At 41.5% G+C, this 18,082-nt stretch overlaps 4 protein-coding genes across 5 annotated transcripts in view; 2 read left to right on the forward strand and 2 right to left on the reverse strand.

Moving 5' to 3' along the window:
• Positions 1-8,371, reverse strand: part of igf2r (insulin like growth factor 2 receptor) — a 38,157-nt gene extending 29,786 nt beyond the window's left edge. For both annotated transcript variants that reach the window (XM_021600432.3, XM_090232772.1), the window contains exons 1-4: positions 7,670-8,371; positions 6,352-6,491; positions 995-1,119; positions 360-458 (exon numbers count right to left, since the gene is read on the reverse strand). In XM_021600432.3, the coding sequence (XP_021456107.3) occupies positions 360-458; positions 995-1,119; positions 6,352-6,491; positions 7,670-7,812 (507 nt within the window). In that variant the 5' untranslated portion in view covers positions 7,813-8,371. The remainder of the gene's footprint in view (positions 1-359; positions 459-994; positions 1,120-6,351; positions 6,492-7,669) is intronic.
• Positions 8,224-11,239, forward strand: LOC110522222 (uncharacterized protein C1orf198 homolog). The gene is made up of 4 exons (XM_021600434.3): positions 8,224-8,807; positions 9,654-9,704; positions 9,811-10,497; positions 10,716-11,239. Exons 1-4 carry the CDS (start codon positions 8,502-8,504, stop codon positions 10,770-10,772), a joined length of 1,101 nt encoding a protein of 366 aa, XP_021456109.1. The 5' UTR covers positions 8,224-8,501; the 3' UTR covers positions 10,773-11,239.
• Positions 11,240-11,898: 659 nt separating this feature from the next.
• clec11a (C-type lectin domain containing 11A) lies at positions 11,899-13,804 on the forward strand. Its single transcript, XM_036975797.2, has 4 exons — positions 11,899-12,150; positions 12,399-12,498; positions 12,599-12,790; positions 12,910-13,804. Exons 1-4 carry the CDS (start codon positions 12,040-12,042, stop codon positions 13,308-13,310), a joined length of 804 nt encoding a protein of 267 aa, XP_036831692.1. The 5' UTR covers positions 11,899-12,039; the 3' UTR covers positions 13,311-13,804.
• Positions 13,805-13,991: 187 nt separating this feature from the next.
• Positions 13,992-18,070, reverse strand: selenol (selenoprotein L). The gene is given in 9 exon segments (NM_001193456.1): positions 13,992-14,268; positions 14,452-14,589; positions 14,729-14,851; positions 15,388-15,502; positions 16,785-16,912; positions 17,010-17,055; positions 17,171-17,224; positions 17,512-17,590; positions 17,954-18,070. Coding segments are annotated over 9 exon segments (924 nt in total). The 5' UTR covers positions 18,060-18,070; the 3' UTR covers positions 13,992-14,133.
• Between the last annotated feature and the right edge of the window lie 12 nt (positions 18,071-18,082).

Consider the following 18,082-nt stretch of genomic DNA (forward strand, 5'->3'; position numbering starts at 1 on the left):
CGGCCAGTAACCGAAAGGTTGCTAGCTTGAATCCCCGAACTGACAAGGTAAAAATATGTCGTTCTTCCCCTGAACAAGGCAGTTAACCCACTGTCAACCCTGGCTGTCATTGTAAATAAGAATGTGTTCTTAACTGACTTGCCAAGTTAAATCAAGGTTCAACAATAAATAAAAATACACAAGAGACAGCGAGGGACTTTTCCACAGTAGAGAATGTGCCTGTCACAGACTCACCTCCCCCCACACATGGAGACCACTGTGGCCTCACACACTGCCACGCGCGTCCTTGCATACAAACCACTAAGAGGTGACACACACACATCCTGTTGTGTCCGCTGCACTTCACTATTCAGACATACCTCTTTATCGGGCTTGTATTTATTATTTTTGCAGGCTGCATATGTTCTCCATTCAAAGTAATGAACACACTGGGCCACAGTTACAAACTCTGGTGTTCCCTGTGGGGTGGGGGTGGGGGGGGGGGGGGGGTAAGAGCAAAGACATAGTTTTAGTTGACATATGACATGACAGTTAGTTTCATCTCCTCTCTGCTACAATACATGTGATGACATACAAGGAAGTCACTACTAGAGGAACTGGGCTACCATGATAACTGATTTTGTTCTGCTGCAAAGCTACCATTCCAGCTATGATCACTGTCAATACTGCAATCACATGGTTACACACCACTGCTTATCAATAGGCAGGCCAGGTATTCACTCTAAAGATATTACATCACTGTATGCTATTTAATATCATGTTTCATTCACGCTTCTGTTTCTAGAGAGAACTTAAAAATGTTCAATAAAAGAGACCACCACAGTATGTGTAGTTTCATTTCACCACCAGACTGACAAAGAACAGACATGCTTTGCGGTAAAATCCTTCTCAACCTAAACCCACACGTGTGATCTGACAGGAAATTCATAAGCAGCCTTCAATACGTATCATTTCCACGACTACTCTTCATTTGTAATGACAGGTGTGACTTTACCATTGTCTTCCCACACTGGAAACTGATGCTGCTCTGGACATTAGTCCCACTACTGCCTGGGCACTTCTCAGTGCTGTTGAAGTCTATCACGCTGCTCTCAGTCACCTTCTTCAAGGACAGATCACCTGGAAATAGAAGTGGATGAGTGAGAAACGAATGCCTCTTTAAAACATGCAAACGCTAAAAGATGTAATATAATTGTTTAAGGATTTATTTCAGTAGGCTATACTGAACACTGCACTACCTACAAAACAAACAGTTCACCAAAACCCAGAACTTTCCCAGTGGTTTCTAGCGGATGATTAATACAGATTTCAACTGAATCTGAAGCCTCCACCAACTCCCACAGTCCCTACAGTGGTGGGGTCAAAGCATTACGGCACAGGGTCAGGGAGGTTAAGTAGTCGAGGACATTTTTTCTGCCGAGCTGTCTGGCTGTGTACAGCCCAGAGAGATAAACAGCATGGGAATATGACCCATTGGACAACACTGCCTATCTCTGTCTGGTCTGCCAACAGCCCGGCCCCTGGGCAGGCTCCATACATACAGTTAAACTCCAACTGGAGAGAGAACAGAGCAGAGAGAACAAACTTTATGACCAGTTCTAACCAGTTATTCCCCTCTAACCACATTGGCTGGACTTTCTGTTTCCCAGGGGCAGAATACAGCAAGGACTAACTGCTTTTCACAGCAGAAAACTCTTTCTCAGGGATAGGTGATGAGGTTTAGGGTGCAGCACCAACTGCAAAGCTGTAGGTAACCATCGCTAGTCTATTTAAACATGTTCTACCGCTTGTCCCAGATAGTACTGAATAAACAGACGCCGCTATTAGCTTTTATTTGATTGTACTCTAATTTGATAGCAGTGACTGTATCCACCTCTGTGTTATTGAACACGGTCACACTCACAGGTTCCATTGTAATCCCTTACTGCTCGCTGCACCATACTTTATCGCTCATATATCATCAGATATCTGCCGTGTCATAAACGAAAGCTACTCAGCAGAGCCTGGAGCTGACAATTTGCTACTCAGCTGACCCAGTAACATAAATTACTAGAGGTGACCTAGATTATTTTTTTGTTCAATTTTATTTCTATTTTTTTTCTCAAACCATAACAACCATACATCAACAAAAGACAATGAACAGACGCACACAAATTTCAACTAAATTCAATGACATCACACCTGCTCAAACCCGCATGTTCCCTCCGCAAGCATACACATCACGTATCTCACAACCACACTCCATCTCATCCTTCCCCTGGAACTTTCCAGTAGTTGTAGCACTCTCTCTCCTTTAAATTGCATTGTTCTAGTTTATTCCGTAGCCCACAATTTTCAATATTTAAATTTGATTAATCCACTGTTGTAGTGATCATTTGATTTCCAGTTTTTTGAAGTAGAATTTTTTTCAAAATCCTTGACGAGAAAAGTATGGTCTACCCTATTGGGTATCTCACTGCACCCTCATATGCCATGTCTTAAAATACGCAGTTAGAGGGATTAAAAGTCAACTTGCATTGTAAAACTTCTGACAGCCAACGTTGTAACTCCACCCAGAACTTTTGGACTTTATAGCACTCCCAGAAGGCATGAATTATTGAGTCATTGTTAGTTTTACACTTAAGACATGACTCTGCCGTTGTGCTGTAGAATTTGTATAAAACATTCTATACATTAGTTTATACTGGATTAAGAGTACATTTTCGTTGACTGTAATTTCGTTAGTTATGTTCCAACACTCCCTCCATTTTGTGCCTATATCAGTTATTTTTAAGTCTTGATTCCAATAGTTTATATATATTTTTTTTATAAGAGATTGTCAGTTGGATAGGCTCTCTGAAAGGTTTTGTTTATCTTACGTATGATACGAGGAGCTTTATCGGAGCCAAATAAGATTCCCTCAACATTGCTCTGATGTCCAAAAGCTTTCAGGCCGAAATCATGATTTACAACATTTATAGGTGCACTATGCAGAAATTGCTCCACCATTTCCTGGTTGCTAAAATTATAACAGTTTGCCACAAAACCAGCATGTATAGTATAGCATTGTACGCTCTAAACTGCTGTGAAATATAGCTTGTGTTCAAAACCGAAAGTAAAAGACGCAAAAAACGAAACATAAGAACGGGAAGCATAGAAATAGCGCACATAGAACATATATACTGCTTTTTAGAGTTGCTACAATTACAGTGACAGATCAATAACTCACATTTCTGTGTGAATTTGGTCAAGCTGCCCAAAAAGTTGAATATTGAAGCTTTAAATTGTATTTCCTATTACCATGTCATTAACGGTTTCTATGCCTTTAGTTTTCCATGTGGGCCAATTTATCGGTACATTCATAAAAGCTATCCAAGGATTGTTCCATAGGGGTGTGTTTTTAGGGAGTGATATTGGTTCTTGTAAAATCCGTTTCATTATCTTCCATGTTGTTAACTGTGAAGTTGTTAATTATCTTAGCTTCATTCTTTGAAAATCTACACGCGAAAAGATTCTGGGGATGAGCATGCGCATCATCAATACATACCCATGGTTAATCTTTAGTGCATTTAACAATAAAATCACAAGTAAAAGCCTTGGGTGGCAGTTTGATACAATTCGAAATCTGCAAGGTTAAAACCACCCTCAGATTTAGCCACTTGCAAAACTTTCCTATTTATTGTATGAGTTTTATTTTCCCATTTGAAGTTTGTTATGGACGAGTATACTTTTTAAAAGAATGTCTTCATGGGGTAATAAATATAAAACTTTGTGAGCCATTCCATTCTAAAAGAGATTTGTTCTACTTGTAAGATTTATCTGGAGGTTATTCAATTTATTTAGATCTGCTTTTGTGTTGTTGAGTAATGGGATAAAGTCATTGTTATATATTTGGTTGTTTGTTGTCCCTTATTAAGCATCCTATGTATTTTATATTTTTTGTGATCCACTTAAAGTATTGCTGTAGGTCATGAGTAATTATTTTTCTTATAATATATATTTTTTAATCACGTACATTTTATATCCTGATATTTTAGACTATTTCGAAAATGATTTAACAAGGGGAGGCATTGACTTGACAATATTAGTCACGTATATCAGGAGATTGTCAGCAAATAAGTTTAGTTTATATTCATGCTTACCAATACTGATACCTGTTAAGCTTGGGTCCTGTCTAATTCTTTCTGCAAGCGGTTCAATTGCCAGTGCAAGAAGGGAGAGAGAGGACATCCCTGTCTCATACCCCTTTCTTAAGCAACTTCATCAGATAATGTATTATTTGCATACATTTTGATTCAGGATATTTAACAAAGATTTTATGACATGTATTATTTTAGCCGGAAAGTTTAACGCTTCCAAATAATGAATGAAAAAGGCCCCTCCACTCCAACACATATTATGCAAGGTCAATTGCCTGCATGGAAGCAACCTGGTGGAATTCAGAGCAAAGCTGTGCGAGAGGATTTCTATGTTCCATGCTTATCAGTGCTTCTGTGTTCCATAGCATGAAGTCACAATCATGTGAACAGGCAGCTGCTTGGGTTCACCTTTAACCTCTGATTATTCCTACACAAAAGACAGGTTAGTCGCTACAGTAGTTATCAGCATTAGATCCCCTTCCTGTCCTACTCTCACACTGAGAGATTGTCGAGTTGAGACCATGGTGTCATACCAGATGCAGGCATTTATCGCATGTAGACTTTAATCATGAGGTCACACGACCCAACTGTTTCTTCCTGAGTGTGACCTAACACTGATTTGTCACTGAGCGAAGGTCATGACCAAGTGCCCCGGGCCGGGACGTATAGTCATCATGTTTTGGAATAGTCTAGCCCAGTAGCCCTGTTCTCTGACATGGTCTTCTTACAAATGTACATTCATTCATACAGGTTCATTTGAGCTTTAAAGAAGTGTATGAGTCCATGTAAACCACCAAAGATTTATAGCTGAAAGAGCAAAACCACTTCTCTGAAATGCTTAGCAACATCAGCACTAAAGTGAAGCAAAGCTAAGTACCAATCTGTGTGATTCAATTAGTTTGATATCAGTGCTTCCTCTGTTCACAGCAAAAGCTGAGGATAAGGTGTTTTCAGTTTGAGGATTTTATGACATTCATTACAAATAGTACAGGAAAAGCCAAGCTTCTGTCATCATTGAGGAACAGTCTGATCAGATAAACTCCCATTAAAAGGTAGCCTGCCTTTTAAGTTGTTTCACTGACCAGACCTTACTCTTGACATATAATCATTAAAGCATACTTTGTCCTTTATCACAAATTGCGTCTTCATGGAACAGCACTAAACCGACACATCACTGAAACAAACAAACTGAATCAAAGGACATTATGACTTGACTGGCATCTGACTGGAAGCCTTTAAGGCCCATCCTGACAAGGTGCTCATGTTGCTACTGCTGTCCCTTACTGCGTCCTGACAGCAGCATCTCCTACAGTGATCTATTTTCCATCAGAAAAACGTTCTGCCTTGTCAGCGGGGCAGCTCGTCAGATGCCAACCTCACTTAATGAACCATCAGCACATCCTCCTGACAGAGCCAGAGCCCTGTACTAGACTTTGGGCCAGTCCTTTAAAGTGCAACCAATTTTGGCGCGAGCAACTACACTACCAGGCCGTATTTGACATGAAACAGGTAGCAGCCCAAGCTGGTCAACAGGCAGAGCTAATTGAGATAGAAATTGAAATGAACACAGCTTACTGCATTGCCAAAAAGGAGATGGCTTTTACGACATTCAGGCCCATGTTACCCACCCAGAAAAATGATGGATTACAAATCAACCCGACATATGGAAAGTGTCCTGCAAAAACATGAATTGGTACCATCGCGGACACTATACGGGAAGAGGGTTAGTGCTATCTGGGGTCCTTGGGACATCCCTACTCTAAACCCTAACCCTAAAAGCAAGTTGATTAGTTATTCTGAGAGGAGATTAAACATTTATTTAATTATCCAAGTATAAGTTCTGTCAGCATGTTTCCTTGTTACAACATTAATATTATTACACTGTTTTGTATTGTTAGTTTTATGATTATTAGTTATATTAGCTGAATGCAGTAATGGATAACAGTTTACAGTTGCACTTTTAAATACAATAAAGGTTGTTTTAATCACCTATATAAATAAAGTTGCTTTTGAAATCTTGCTCAATCTATAGTGATGCATTCTATATCATCAAGGTAACAACTGATGACACTTAAGAATGATAGGACAGTCATTTGCAGTAAAAGAAAACATTATTATTATACCAGACCAGGAAAAACTCTGGAGCCTTCTAAGGAGCGACAAGGGCCTGTTCCCAGTTGGTCCTGACCAAATCACCTTATCAGGGAAAACTCCTGTCCCTAAATTTACTCACCCACTGACTGATTCTTTTGACTGGTGAGGTTGCGGGCACAGACAGCACTACCGGCTCCACATTCTGTGTTAGGTGAGGAATCACAGAGCTTCAGTGTGTATTTCACTTTGCTGTCCCGGTCTATAGCCTCCCATTTGTAACTTGAGCAAAAGTGGAGAAAAAAAATAAAAAAATAAATCAGATGTAGAATTCCTTTGTAAACATTCACACAATCTCAAAGCTTACACAAAGCACACATTTTACTGTTTAGTTGTATATGTGTCCTCAAAATATGAAAAAATACAAAAATAAAAAAACTCTTCTTGGGGTCCAAACACAACAAATAAAATACATAGCACTACATTTACATCACAATTTAGTCATTTAGCAGATGCTCCCATCCAGAGGGACCCACAGCTAGTGCATTCATTTCAAGATAGCCAGGCTAGACAACCACCTATCACTCACTCACTACACAATACAAAATACATAAACGTGTCTCATAATACCCTGATCAGCCAACTGACTAGAGACACCACCTTTCTATCCAAACTGCCTTGTCAAAACTGGACCAGGAACTACGCTTGCCTAATAAATCAGACTTTTAATACCAATTGGATCTTGGATACAGTCAAACAATACACTGCAAAATCGTGGGAATGTGCCTTACAAGATAGAATGTTGAATACAATTACATTTGAACTTACTCTACCGGTTGTCCTTCAGCTGCTCGACATTTGAGACAGAAATGTCAAGTTCAGTAGGCCTACTGACGCTCTAAAAGGTCGGGTAAACAATATTTTCATTTGGATATTATATCACCTGGCACATGCACAAACCAATGTTAAACACCTGTTAGTATGCATGCATCGCGTGCATGTACATCTTGCGCGTCTACATTCGGTCATGAGCAAACATCTTGATTGCCACATAAATATACCCGCGTTTTGAAGTTGGTTTAATAACCATTTCCTGTGGATATGTGTCTAATTTCGACTAGCTGAAAGACCATCACCACAGACAATAGACAAAGTTCAAATATAATTGTATTCAACATTCGTGTCAGACGTGCGTGGTGTTGCCTACACAATTGAAGACATCGCCACGTTTCGTGACTAGGGTTACAACAGATGATGAGCTGCTGACAATAGAATAGGACACACACACACACACACACACACACACACACACACACACACACACACAGAGAGAGAGAAACATTGTAATATATCACTCCAAATGCACTGTATAAGCTGCGTTTGTTGCTAAATAGACTTTCCATATGCTAAGAAGCTTTATACGCCCTTGTTTATTCCCATGAGAGCGAGCAGTGCCTTACCTGCAGAGGTCTTGGTACCACTGGCTGACATCAGAGCCCGTTGTATCCGAGGGAAATGTCACCAGGACCGTTGTGATCGACACAAGTAACGCTACAACGATTTTCCAAGGCACAGCCTTGTTCCAATTGCACGGCGAGTCCATGCTTTGTATTCAGTATTAGAAACTAGACTCTAGAGCACAATGTCCGACATCATTCAGCAGAAGTCCTCGGGTCGTCGTACAGGAACTAGGTGAATCACATGATAAACTCAACACGCGAAAGAAGACGTCACGTGGTATGACCTTCCATGAGTCATCGTGAAAACATATATTTGAATTTAGAGCACAACAAATGTCTGGAGGAACCAAAATACAGCCGTATGAAATGGGGTTAAAATCACAAGTCATCTATGCTCTGTTTGTATTCTCAAAGTGCAACAAAATGAATACTAGACAGTCCATCATCAGCCTTTGATGTTGCGCTGTTACACTTTTTCCATTGTGTTATTTATTCCTACCGTAGAACTAGCCCAACTGGACACTAGATATCGCTATTACTCCTTATGGACTACCGTAGAACAAACATTTCTACAGAGCGAGATTTCTGAACTGCAATTCAGCCGCAGAGTTTCTAAATCTGTCTTTGGTGTAGCTGTAAATGATCCACTGTTTGTTGCGATGAATGATTTTGAGAAACTACTTCCTATCCTAAAATGCACATAGGGCATCGTTTATTTCTGGCGCCAGATGGCGCTTGCACATCCGTGAAATGATTTATGTTTACATGCAAACGTCATCAATGACTGCTCCATTTCAACGCCCACGGAGAGTACTGTACAGCTGGTAGAGAAATGACTGCGCCGTCGATGGAAGGGGCCGATGTCCATAGGATGGAGCAGAAAAAGTTGGAGTATTTCTCATCCATCAACTCCATGGCCAGGAAAATAATGCAAGAAAGGGAGAACATCAAGGAGAGACATGGATCCGATTGGGAGAAAATGACACCGAATGAACAAGACAGCGCAATCGACAATGGAATGATGGACCCCCATATTAGTGCTCGATATGCTATGCATAGGGTTGACCGAGAAGAAGTCATTTGTTATCCTAAGTTACTCATTCAGACAGGACAGAAAATAGTCCATTTTGGTGACGAGGTATGGACTTTTACCCCATTTGCATTGGTAGCCACATATATTAATTTGAGAGAATTAGCTACGTTTTCTTGCACGATTCCAGCTAGTTAAAATGGCTAAAGTAGCATGCTAACTAGCCACGACGAATATTTGGGCTGGTGGTAAACTGCTCGACATTTGAGACAGAAATGTCAAGTTCAGTAGGCCGTCTGGCGCTCTAAAAAGTCGGGTAAAACAATATTTTCATTTGGATATTATATCACCTGACACATGCACAAACCAATGTTAAACACCTGTTAGTATGCATGCATCGCGTGCATGTACATCTTGCGCATCTACATTCGGTCATGAGCAAACATCTTGATTGCCACATAAATGTACCCGCGTTTTGAAGTTGGTTTAATAACAATTTCCTGTGGATATGTGTCTAATTTCGACTAGCTGAAAGACCATCACCGTAGACAAAGTTCAAATATAATTGTATTCAACATTCGTGTCAGACGTGCTCTAAAGTAGCATGCTAGCTAGCCACGACGAATATTTGGGCTGGTAGTAAACGTCACACCAACAACACAATGCAAGGGGGCGAGTTGGATCAGATGGCAATTTTCATCATGGTCTTTGCCTTCCCCATGGAATAATTATTTATACGATACCATGCGCTGTCTGATTTTGACAAAGCTGGGGAAATAGACATTTATGTTTTGCACTCAATTCGCTGGATTATCAAAATATTCAGACAGCCAGATAGTACAGTCCTATAATCCAGTAATTTGACTGGCAGACTGTTTCTGCGTGTGAAGAGTAGTGGTTTATCACGAATCATCACACTTTTACGATAACATCTGTTTTTGTGTTCAATTTCAGGACATAACTTGGCAAGATGAGCACTCTTCCCCATTCTCCTGGGAGACCAAGGTGTGTATGACTGTGTTTTCTTCTATCATTCACAAGATGACCTTAAATTGATGTAGGACTACACATTTTATTTTCTGTCAACACATCATCTCCCCTCATTTTACAGAGCCAGTTGGACTTCAACCTGACAACAGGTGAATCGGTGCAGGGCATCTCCTCTTCGACAGCTGATTACAAGCCAAGCAAAGTCACCCAGTGCAGCCAGGTGGGCAAGATGACCCAGAGCAGCAAGGTGTCCAATGGCGAGAGCCTCGGCCTGGGCAGGAAAGAGGAGTCCTCCTCCTTCTGGAAGATCAGTGCTGAAAGATCCAGGCTGGAGGGTGAACAGGCAGACTTCCACTCCCTAACCCCCAGCCAAATCAAGTCCCTGGAGAAGGGGGAGAAGCCACTGCCCTCTTATCTCCGTCAGGAGCCCACCCCCAAGGAGACAGAGGAGACTCCACCTCCACCACGAGTAACCAAGCAGCGAGCCACCAGGCCGCCTGCGCCTCCTCCCCCTGTACCCATCAGTGTGCCCCCCCTAACAGCCATAAGTGTGACCCCTATGAGCGTGACCCCTACCCCTGCTCCTATCAGTGTGTCATCCACAGTGGCTGGCTGGGAGCGTGCTCAGAGCACCCTCCCCTCAGTCAGCAACACAGTGGAGGAAGTCTTCACTTCAGGGCTGGCCAACAAGTCCCCGGGGCTGCCCACCAAGTCCCCTGCCCGCTCAGGCAACACTGCCAGAGACCGAGAGGAAAAGGCTGCTGCTCAGACTGAGTCTCAACTGGCAACCAGTCCCACCTTCGCTCAGGTGAGTTTCTGGAACAACCTATTGTGAGCGTCCACTGAATGACTAAAATATAAATGTTAAAACTGATCAAAGATATTTTGATCCATAAAAATTGGCAACAGCACTTACCTGTGTATTAGCAGTCTAATTACTCTACTAACAACATTGAAATAACATGTTACATAGTATATTTACTTCAAGTTGTGTGCGCAGTTCTAATTGAGATTTTCTCTTACCAGTTTAATACCAGCAGTAACCTCCTGAAGACCGGATTTGACTTTCTTGACAACTGGTAACAGCAGCTTCAAGCAACACAACTTGAGTGACTGGATCAACTCAACACTAGAAGGACCCTTGTGATCACCATTTTATGAAAAGCCAACTATTGAACTGACCATGTCTATTTATCTTAAAATGGCTTGTTATGGCATATCTCACTACATGCGTGCTTTTGTTTCCCCACTGCCAGATCCCCCACCTTTCAACTGTTTCTCTACCTTTATTACTCAGACCTTGTATTAGTGCTAAGCATTACAGTAGTGTACACTAATGAGAAGCACTCAAATTGGTATGTTTAGGTAAGCCAGCATGTTAAGTGATTTATACCACTTGCAATGTAGATCTACAACCATTTTACAATACTAGAGAGTACTATTTTACTGAATTTTGTATGTAAAGTATATTCATTGTATCATAATATGCTATATTGCACTCATGCATTTTGAAAACACAGATTCAAAGCAAATAAATTAAATGGAACCAGGTCATTGTTCAGGGATGAAGTTATTTTTAGACACGGTGACAATATCAGTCCACCATGTGGCAGCAGAAAACTTGTGGGTTCAGTTGAGAGAATCTCTAAATCCACAAATAGAGAATCAACTGTGAACTATAAATTATTGCAAAGGGCAAACGTTTCAACAGAACTTCCCTTGCCCTGATGAAATCGAGATGTAAAACCAGCAAAGCATCAGACCTATAGGTACTTTATATCTCTATTGGTCAAGTTCCTCCAATCAGAAGTATATACTGTCAAAGACATGCAGACGGAGGATACTGCAAATCCCTTTTCAAGTTATTCTCTCACAGCAACCTGAACATTTCAGTTAAGCCACACACCCAGCCCTTTCAGTGTCTGGCTGTAGCCACATCCTAGCAGACCTAGCTAGTTCATATCCAAGTCCTGGGGCCTGTGGAATGTAAACTGATTTGTGGCATTTTAACTGGCGTTCCTCATGTCTGCCATGGCTTCAGCACATACATTGACTCTCATTTCCCTGCCTCTGATTTATTTCCATTGGCAAAGCCTCAAAGGTTAGCCCTAATAAGACCATTAAAAGTGGACTGTAGGAACATGTGTGCCACCAAAGGTCCTTCTCTGTAAAAGTACACTTAATACAAAGCGTGGAAGTGGGAGGTGATAGGAAAAACAAAGAGATTTCCTGTTGTTGGGGTGGTGCGCTCAGGACAAGTCAGAACGACAGAGTGTGGAGGGAGTGAGATTGAAAAAGAGAGGGCAGGACAGAGGGATACTGAGAAAAAACAACATTATTACAGAGGAAAATGGGAATAGCAGCCATCCTAGTCACTGTCTTGTGTATGTGTTCACTCAGCTTGAGTGCTTCAGACGGCGACACCAAAGTTGGAGATCCTGACGATGCAACACCAACTGAGGTGAGTACTCGCTTGAGCTAAGACATCAAATCAGTTGAGGTACAGCAGCACCCTGCACATAAACACAAATAGAGTACTGTAACATCTTCGTGATATTGTCATAATTACATGGAAACCCCTAGACTAGTTTTGTGTTTTTAACTCGTGTCTTTTTGTGGAATAAGTATAACAATCTCACCATTATAAAGACAATCATCAAAGGAGCAGGAGTATCGGTTCCACGGTTTACTCTTAACTGTTTTGTTCAGATCCCAGAGACTCAGGGGAAACAGGCAAGAGGAGATGTACCGGAGGAGCCAGAGCCAACCAGTCCTGTCTCAGATTTTGACAACACATACAACTATATTTGTACGTCTGCACAGACTCATCAGAAGTATATGCTACACACGGTACAAATGATTGCTGAGTTGTCAGACATTAACGCCTTGCGAGGTCTTCTCTTGCACAGTGTCCAGGCTGTCAGCGATGGATCAGGCCATCCACAGGCTGAATGTGGGCCACTATACACTGGACGTGAAGGTGACCCAGCTGGTGGACAGAGTGTCCCAGTTGGACGGCACCATTGGGGAGGTACAGGACACCATGCAACAGATATCCCTCCTCACCAAGGAGAACCGCAAAGAGATTGGCCGCTTGGAGGGTATGTCTTAATTTACCTCCCGTTTCCTCTGTTTAGTTGAAATGTTTTACAATGGAATACTGAGAAACAATGACAAAATCATGAAAAAGGAAAGGTGAAATGTTTCCTCCACTTCCTAGGATGTCAGAAGGGCCGGCGGGTGGGGTATAAGTGCTATCTGATCTACCGCACATATGAGACGTACCCAGGTGCAGCTCAGAAGTGCATGGAGCGGGGCGGCAGGATGGCTATGCCTCAGGACAGGAAGGAACAGGAAGCCCTGGCAGACTACGTCAAGGCTTTCTTCCAGCCAGGGAACTGGCCTGTGTGGCTGGGCATCAATGACCTGCGCTCTGAGGGACTCTACCTGTTTGAGGACAACACACGAGTCACCTACTTCCAGTGGCGCAAGCACTTCCTCTCCAGCCAACCGGACGGAGGCAAGCGGGAGAACTGTGTGGCCATGGCGTCAGATGATGGGGACTGGTGGGACAACTATTGTGACAGGAACATGTTTTACCTCTGTGAGTTTGATGCCTGATCCTTTTTCTTCCAAAGTATCAGAAATTTCAGAAAAACAAATCCAGCCAAGCTTGACGACAACTTTGAGTGGATAGACTATCATGGGTAGTCATGAGTCTTATATATTTCATGTAAAATATTTTTTTAAAGCAATAGGGGATGAAGCTGATCGACAAAGAAAATGTTTACTAGCTGATGGTGCTCTTGTTGAATAATAATTCACAACACATTTAACATACTGTACACAAGTTAGACAGATGGTGCTCATATTAATCCACACTGAAAAAAGAAACACACAGAACTCATTACTCACAATAAACTAAGCCAGTCTCTTTGGCTGAATACTTTGGATCAAAGACTCACACAATTGTTTTTATCATCAATATATTTATTAAAAGGTATCATGATTAAAAGTATACCATTTACTACTGTACTTTTTCACAGTTAGTGTAAACCCAAGAACAGCATATTTCTAGTTCATATATTGTGCAATAAAATATTTGAAAAGGCTCATTTTTTTCACATGATCAAGATCTGGATTATTTTTACTCAGTTAATGATTATCCTTAAAAATCATAATTAAGTTCGTAATTCATTTAAATTAAATGTCAGTAAACATTAGAATCTACAATCTTAGAATTCAGTCAGGAATAATAGCAGTAGCACAGCACTGATCCCTCAGAAGGAAGGGTGGTTGTCATTGGCTTGTGAGTTCCCATCAGACACTGCTCTTCATGAGGTTATGAGTGTGATCAGTGTCTTCATCCACATAAGCCAAGGTGGTGCGCTTCCTCTGAGGGGTCAGTGCCATGTCTACTCAGATGGAGTGAGTCACTACTACATTAGAAGCTGGTAGGACGGCCAACAGATGAGATGGTAGCCACCATCTGTGCTACTTCAGGCCTGTCCATTGGATTCTTGCAGGGATGAGAGAGGATCACTGTCCCGCCTTCATCCAGGACAAAGTCCCCACCCATCTGAAATCATATAAAAAACGCAGTTAGAATGAGGACATGGATTATACAAACCTATCCCAAAATAATTGGGCATTGTATGGATATTCTTCATGGAAAGAGGAAATATTTTATGTGTTTAATGTATAGCTACTGTAGGTCGTATCTTAAGTAGGATTAAATATGTTCAGTTATATATCTGAATACCTGATAGAAGTCTTCCAGGAAACGTGGTGGGATGTCAGGAAACTCTTGGCCTAACACAACATACTCTGCATATTGAAGCAAGGAGTCGAAATTCATCACATTTGAATAGGAAGATCCCAAGCCAAATGCCTTGTAAATCTGAAACAGAGAATATGTATCCAGTTGTCTAAACATTGGCATAGCACTGAGTACATAAAAGCTTTACATTCAGCTACCAGAGGTCAATAGGTCATGATCAACCCTGAGTGACCCTCTATAGTGGCGGCACAGCTCTTACCTTCCTCTCTGGGTCAAGCAGCATGTCGTACTTGCAGCCCGTCTGATCTAGCCAAATCTGAGCACCTTCCCGACAGCCAAAGGAGACCACCAGTACCCGAGCTGACTGAGAATCTAGAAGTCCCTGAAAATGAAGGATGGGCATTTGAAAGAATGTCTGTGTTTCGAGTGCTCTTGTGCAAATCATTTTATGTACTCAAGTACTCGCTTGTTAGCGTGTAAAATGGGTTTGAAATACAAAATAAGTTTATGCTATGCTATCGGTTGTTCCAATTAGGTCTACTGGTTGTTCCGATACACACATGAAAACGAAATGTAAAATGTTTTCACTGCATTTTACATACTCCACAAACAATAAACATCTTAGAGATTGACATTTTGTCAGTGCTTATTAATTCAACCTGCTAAATAGTTGCATTTGTACATTGAGTACTTGTATTTGATCATTAGCAATCGAATACAAATCTTGAATCGAGTACTCAAAAATATTTTAGTACTCACGCCCATCCCTACTGAAGATACATAGTACAATAAGGGCACTGACACTAGGCTGCTAGAGGACGTTACAAGTTAAGGGCACTGAAAGAGGATAGGTGATGTTACATGAAGTCAGAAGCACTGAGAGATGATAGGAGACACGCTCCTCTCAGGTTGACTGACCTGTTGGGTCGCAAGCTCAGCCACGTGCTCGCGTCACGGTAGTCATCCAAAGTGTCGGATCAGGACCAGCAGCAGATTCTCCCCTTTCCCAAAGTACATTCCCAGAGTCACATTCCTGCACAACACAACAGAGGGTTTGTTTGGGTAATTTCTGTTTAAATAGCAGACACGATTTTCTCTGTAACTTTCTCCTAGTTCTTCGGAGAGGTTATTTAAAAAAAAAAAAAAATATATACTTAACAAAAATATAAACGCAACATGTAAAGTGTTGTCCCCGTGCTACATGAGCAGAAATAAAATATCCCCAAAAAATGTCATACTGAAAAAAAAGCTTATTTCTTGTTTACATCCCTGTTAGTGGGCATTTCTCCTTTGCCAAGATAATCCATCCACCTGACAGATGTGGCATATCAAGCAGCGTATTAAACAGCATGATCATTACATTGTGCTGAGGACAATAAAAGGCCCCTCTAAAAATGTGCAGTTTTGTCACACAACACAATGCCATAGTCTCATGTTTTGAGGGAGCGTGCAATTGGCATGCTGACTGCAGGAATGTCCACCAGAACTGTTGCCAGAGAATTGAATGTTAATTTCTCTACCATAAGTCACCTCCAATGTCGTTTTAGAGAATTTGGCAGTACGTCTTACCAACCTCACAACCGCAGACCATGTGTATGGTGTCGTGTGGGCGAGCAGTTTGCTGATGTCACGTTGTGAACAGAGTGCCCCATGGTGTTGGTGGGGTTATGGTATGGGCAGGCATAAGCTATGGACAATGAACACAATTGCATTTTATCGATGGCAATTTGAAGATACAGAGATACCGTAAAGAGATCCTGAGGCCCATTGTCGGGCCATTTATCCACCGCCATCACCTCATGTTTCAGTATAATGCACGGCCCCCATGTTGTAAGGATCTGTACACAATTCCTGGAAGCTGAAAATGTCCCAGTTCTTCCATGGTCTGCATACTCACCAGACACCAATTGAGCACGTTCGGGATGCTCTGGATCGACGTGTACAACAGCGTGTCCCAGTTCCCGCCAATATCCAGCAACTTCGCACAGCCAGGCATTTAAGAGGAGTGTGACAACATTCCACAATCAACAGCCTGATCAACTCCATGCGAAGGAGATTTGTCATGCTGCATGAAGCAAATGGTGGTCACACCAGATACTGACTGGTTCTGATCCATGCCCCTATCCTTTTTAAAGGTATCTGTGACCAGTAGATGCATACCTGTACTCCCATTCATGTGAAATCCATAGATTAGGGCCTAATTTAAGTTTTTAAATTGACTGATTTCCTTATATGAACTGTAATTCAGTAAAACCTTTGAAATTATTGCATGTTGCATTTATATTTTTGTTCAGTATCTATCTATGGTGACTCACTCTCCACTCCTGGCATCTGTGAGGGGTGTATCAGCACTCAGATTCTGTGAAGTTGGGCCTCCTGTGAGCCGTTTGTCACTTGTCTTCAGCTCAGTGTCTATGCGGTCCAGAAAGGCATCCCATTCCTCCTTTAGGAGCAAAAGCACACACACACATCCTCATGTCTTTCCAAGGGTACACCTCAACCACATAACAATGGACCATTGTGCAGACTGGAAGACTAACCTCCAACTGCAGGAGCTCCTCTACTTGCTCTTGCACCTTGGCATGGCTGGTGAAATATTGGGAAAGAGAGGTCTGTCAAAGAGGTGTCAGTTTCTTCTAAAATAACATTTGTTTGTAGATTTGAGTCACACAGTTCTTTGATACTTGATCTTCAAACTCACTGATAAGACTTCTTCCACACATCTTCAGCGTCGATCCTCTTCTTCACACCAATACTAACAAATGTTAAAATTATTCAGCAGAATTTAACCAAAATGACCCCAACCCTCAGTATGTCAGCAAAACAAATGAGGAAAATAAAATTAGGCCAAACTTCTCTAAAATGCACCCACCTGCTGTAGAAGTTGGCATCACATCTCTAAAATGCACCCACCTGTTGTAGAAGTTGGTACCACAACCTCTCTAAAATGCACCCACCTATTGTAGAAGTTGGTACCACAACCTCTCTAAAATGCACCCACCTGTTGTATAGGTTGGCAACGTGTCTCTAAAATGCACCCACCTGTTGTAGAAGTTGGCAGCACAAGTCATTAGTCCAAATAAAGTTGTAATTTTATTTGGGACAAAATCTTCAATGGAACCTGAGGAATGACAAAGGAACAATGCAGCCAGCCGATTGTGCAAACGTCAGTGATGGCAAACGCATGACAGGGCTTAGTTCCCCATTGTTCAATTATTAATCCCTAACACACTTTCCTACTTAAAGAACATGCCCTGTAGGCTACATGTAATGTTGCAGTAGATTTCAGGGGAATTTTTTTTTTTAAATGATGGTAGCAAAATTCACTCTAGTGCTTACAGACACCACACTGTCAATATTAATAGCTATTTATAGTCTACTGCTTTTGCCTTACTTTACAATTTTGCGTAGGTTACATGCGAGTTAGCTAGATAATGTAACAAGATAGGTACAGAAATACTGGTAGTAACGTCATATACTGTACCTGCTGCTTCTTGCTTGCCATTTTCAAGTAGGATTCTTCCCATAGTATTCAAGCCTGTTAAACCATAAATAAGAGTATCCTCTGCCTCACTGATATCTTCAGCCATGTATGGACCCGGTCAGCCTCCTC

The sequence above is a fragment of the Oncorhynchus mykiss genome, chromosome 4, assembly GCF_057628025.1.
Source record: "Oncorhynchus mykiss isolate SJ-2025 chromosome 4, ASM5762802v1, whole genome shotgun sequence".
NCBI classification, from domain to species: domain Eukaryota; kingdom Metazoa; phylum Chordata; class Actinopteri; order Salmoniformes; family Salmonidae; genus Oncorhynchus; species Oncorhynchus mykiss.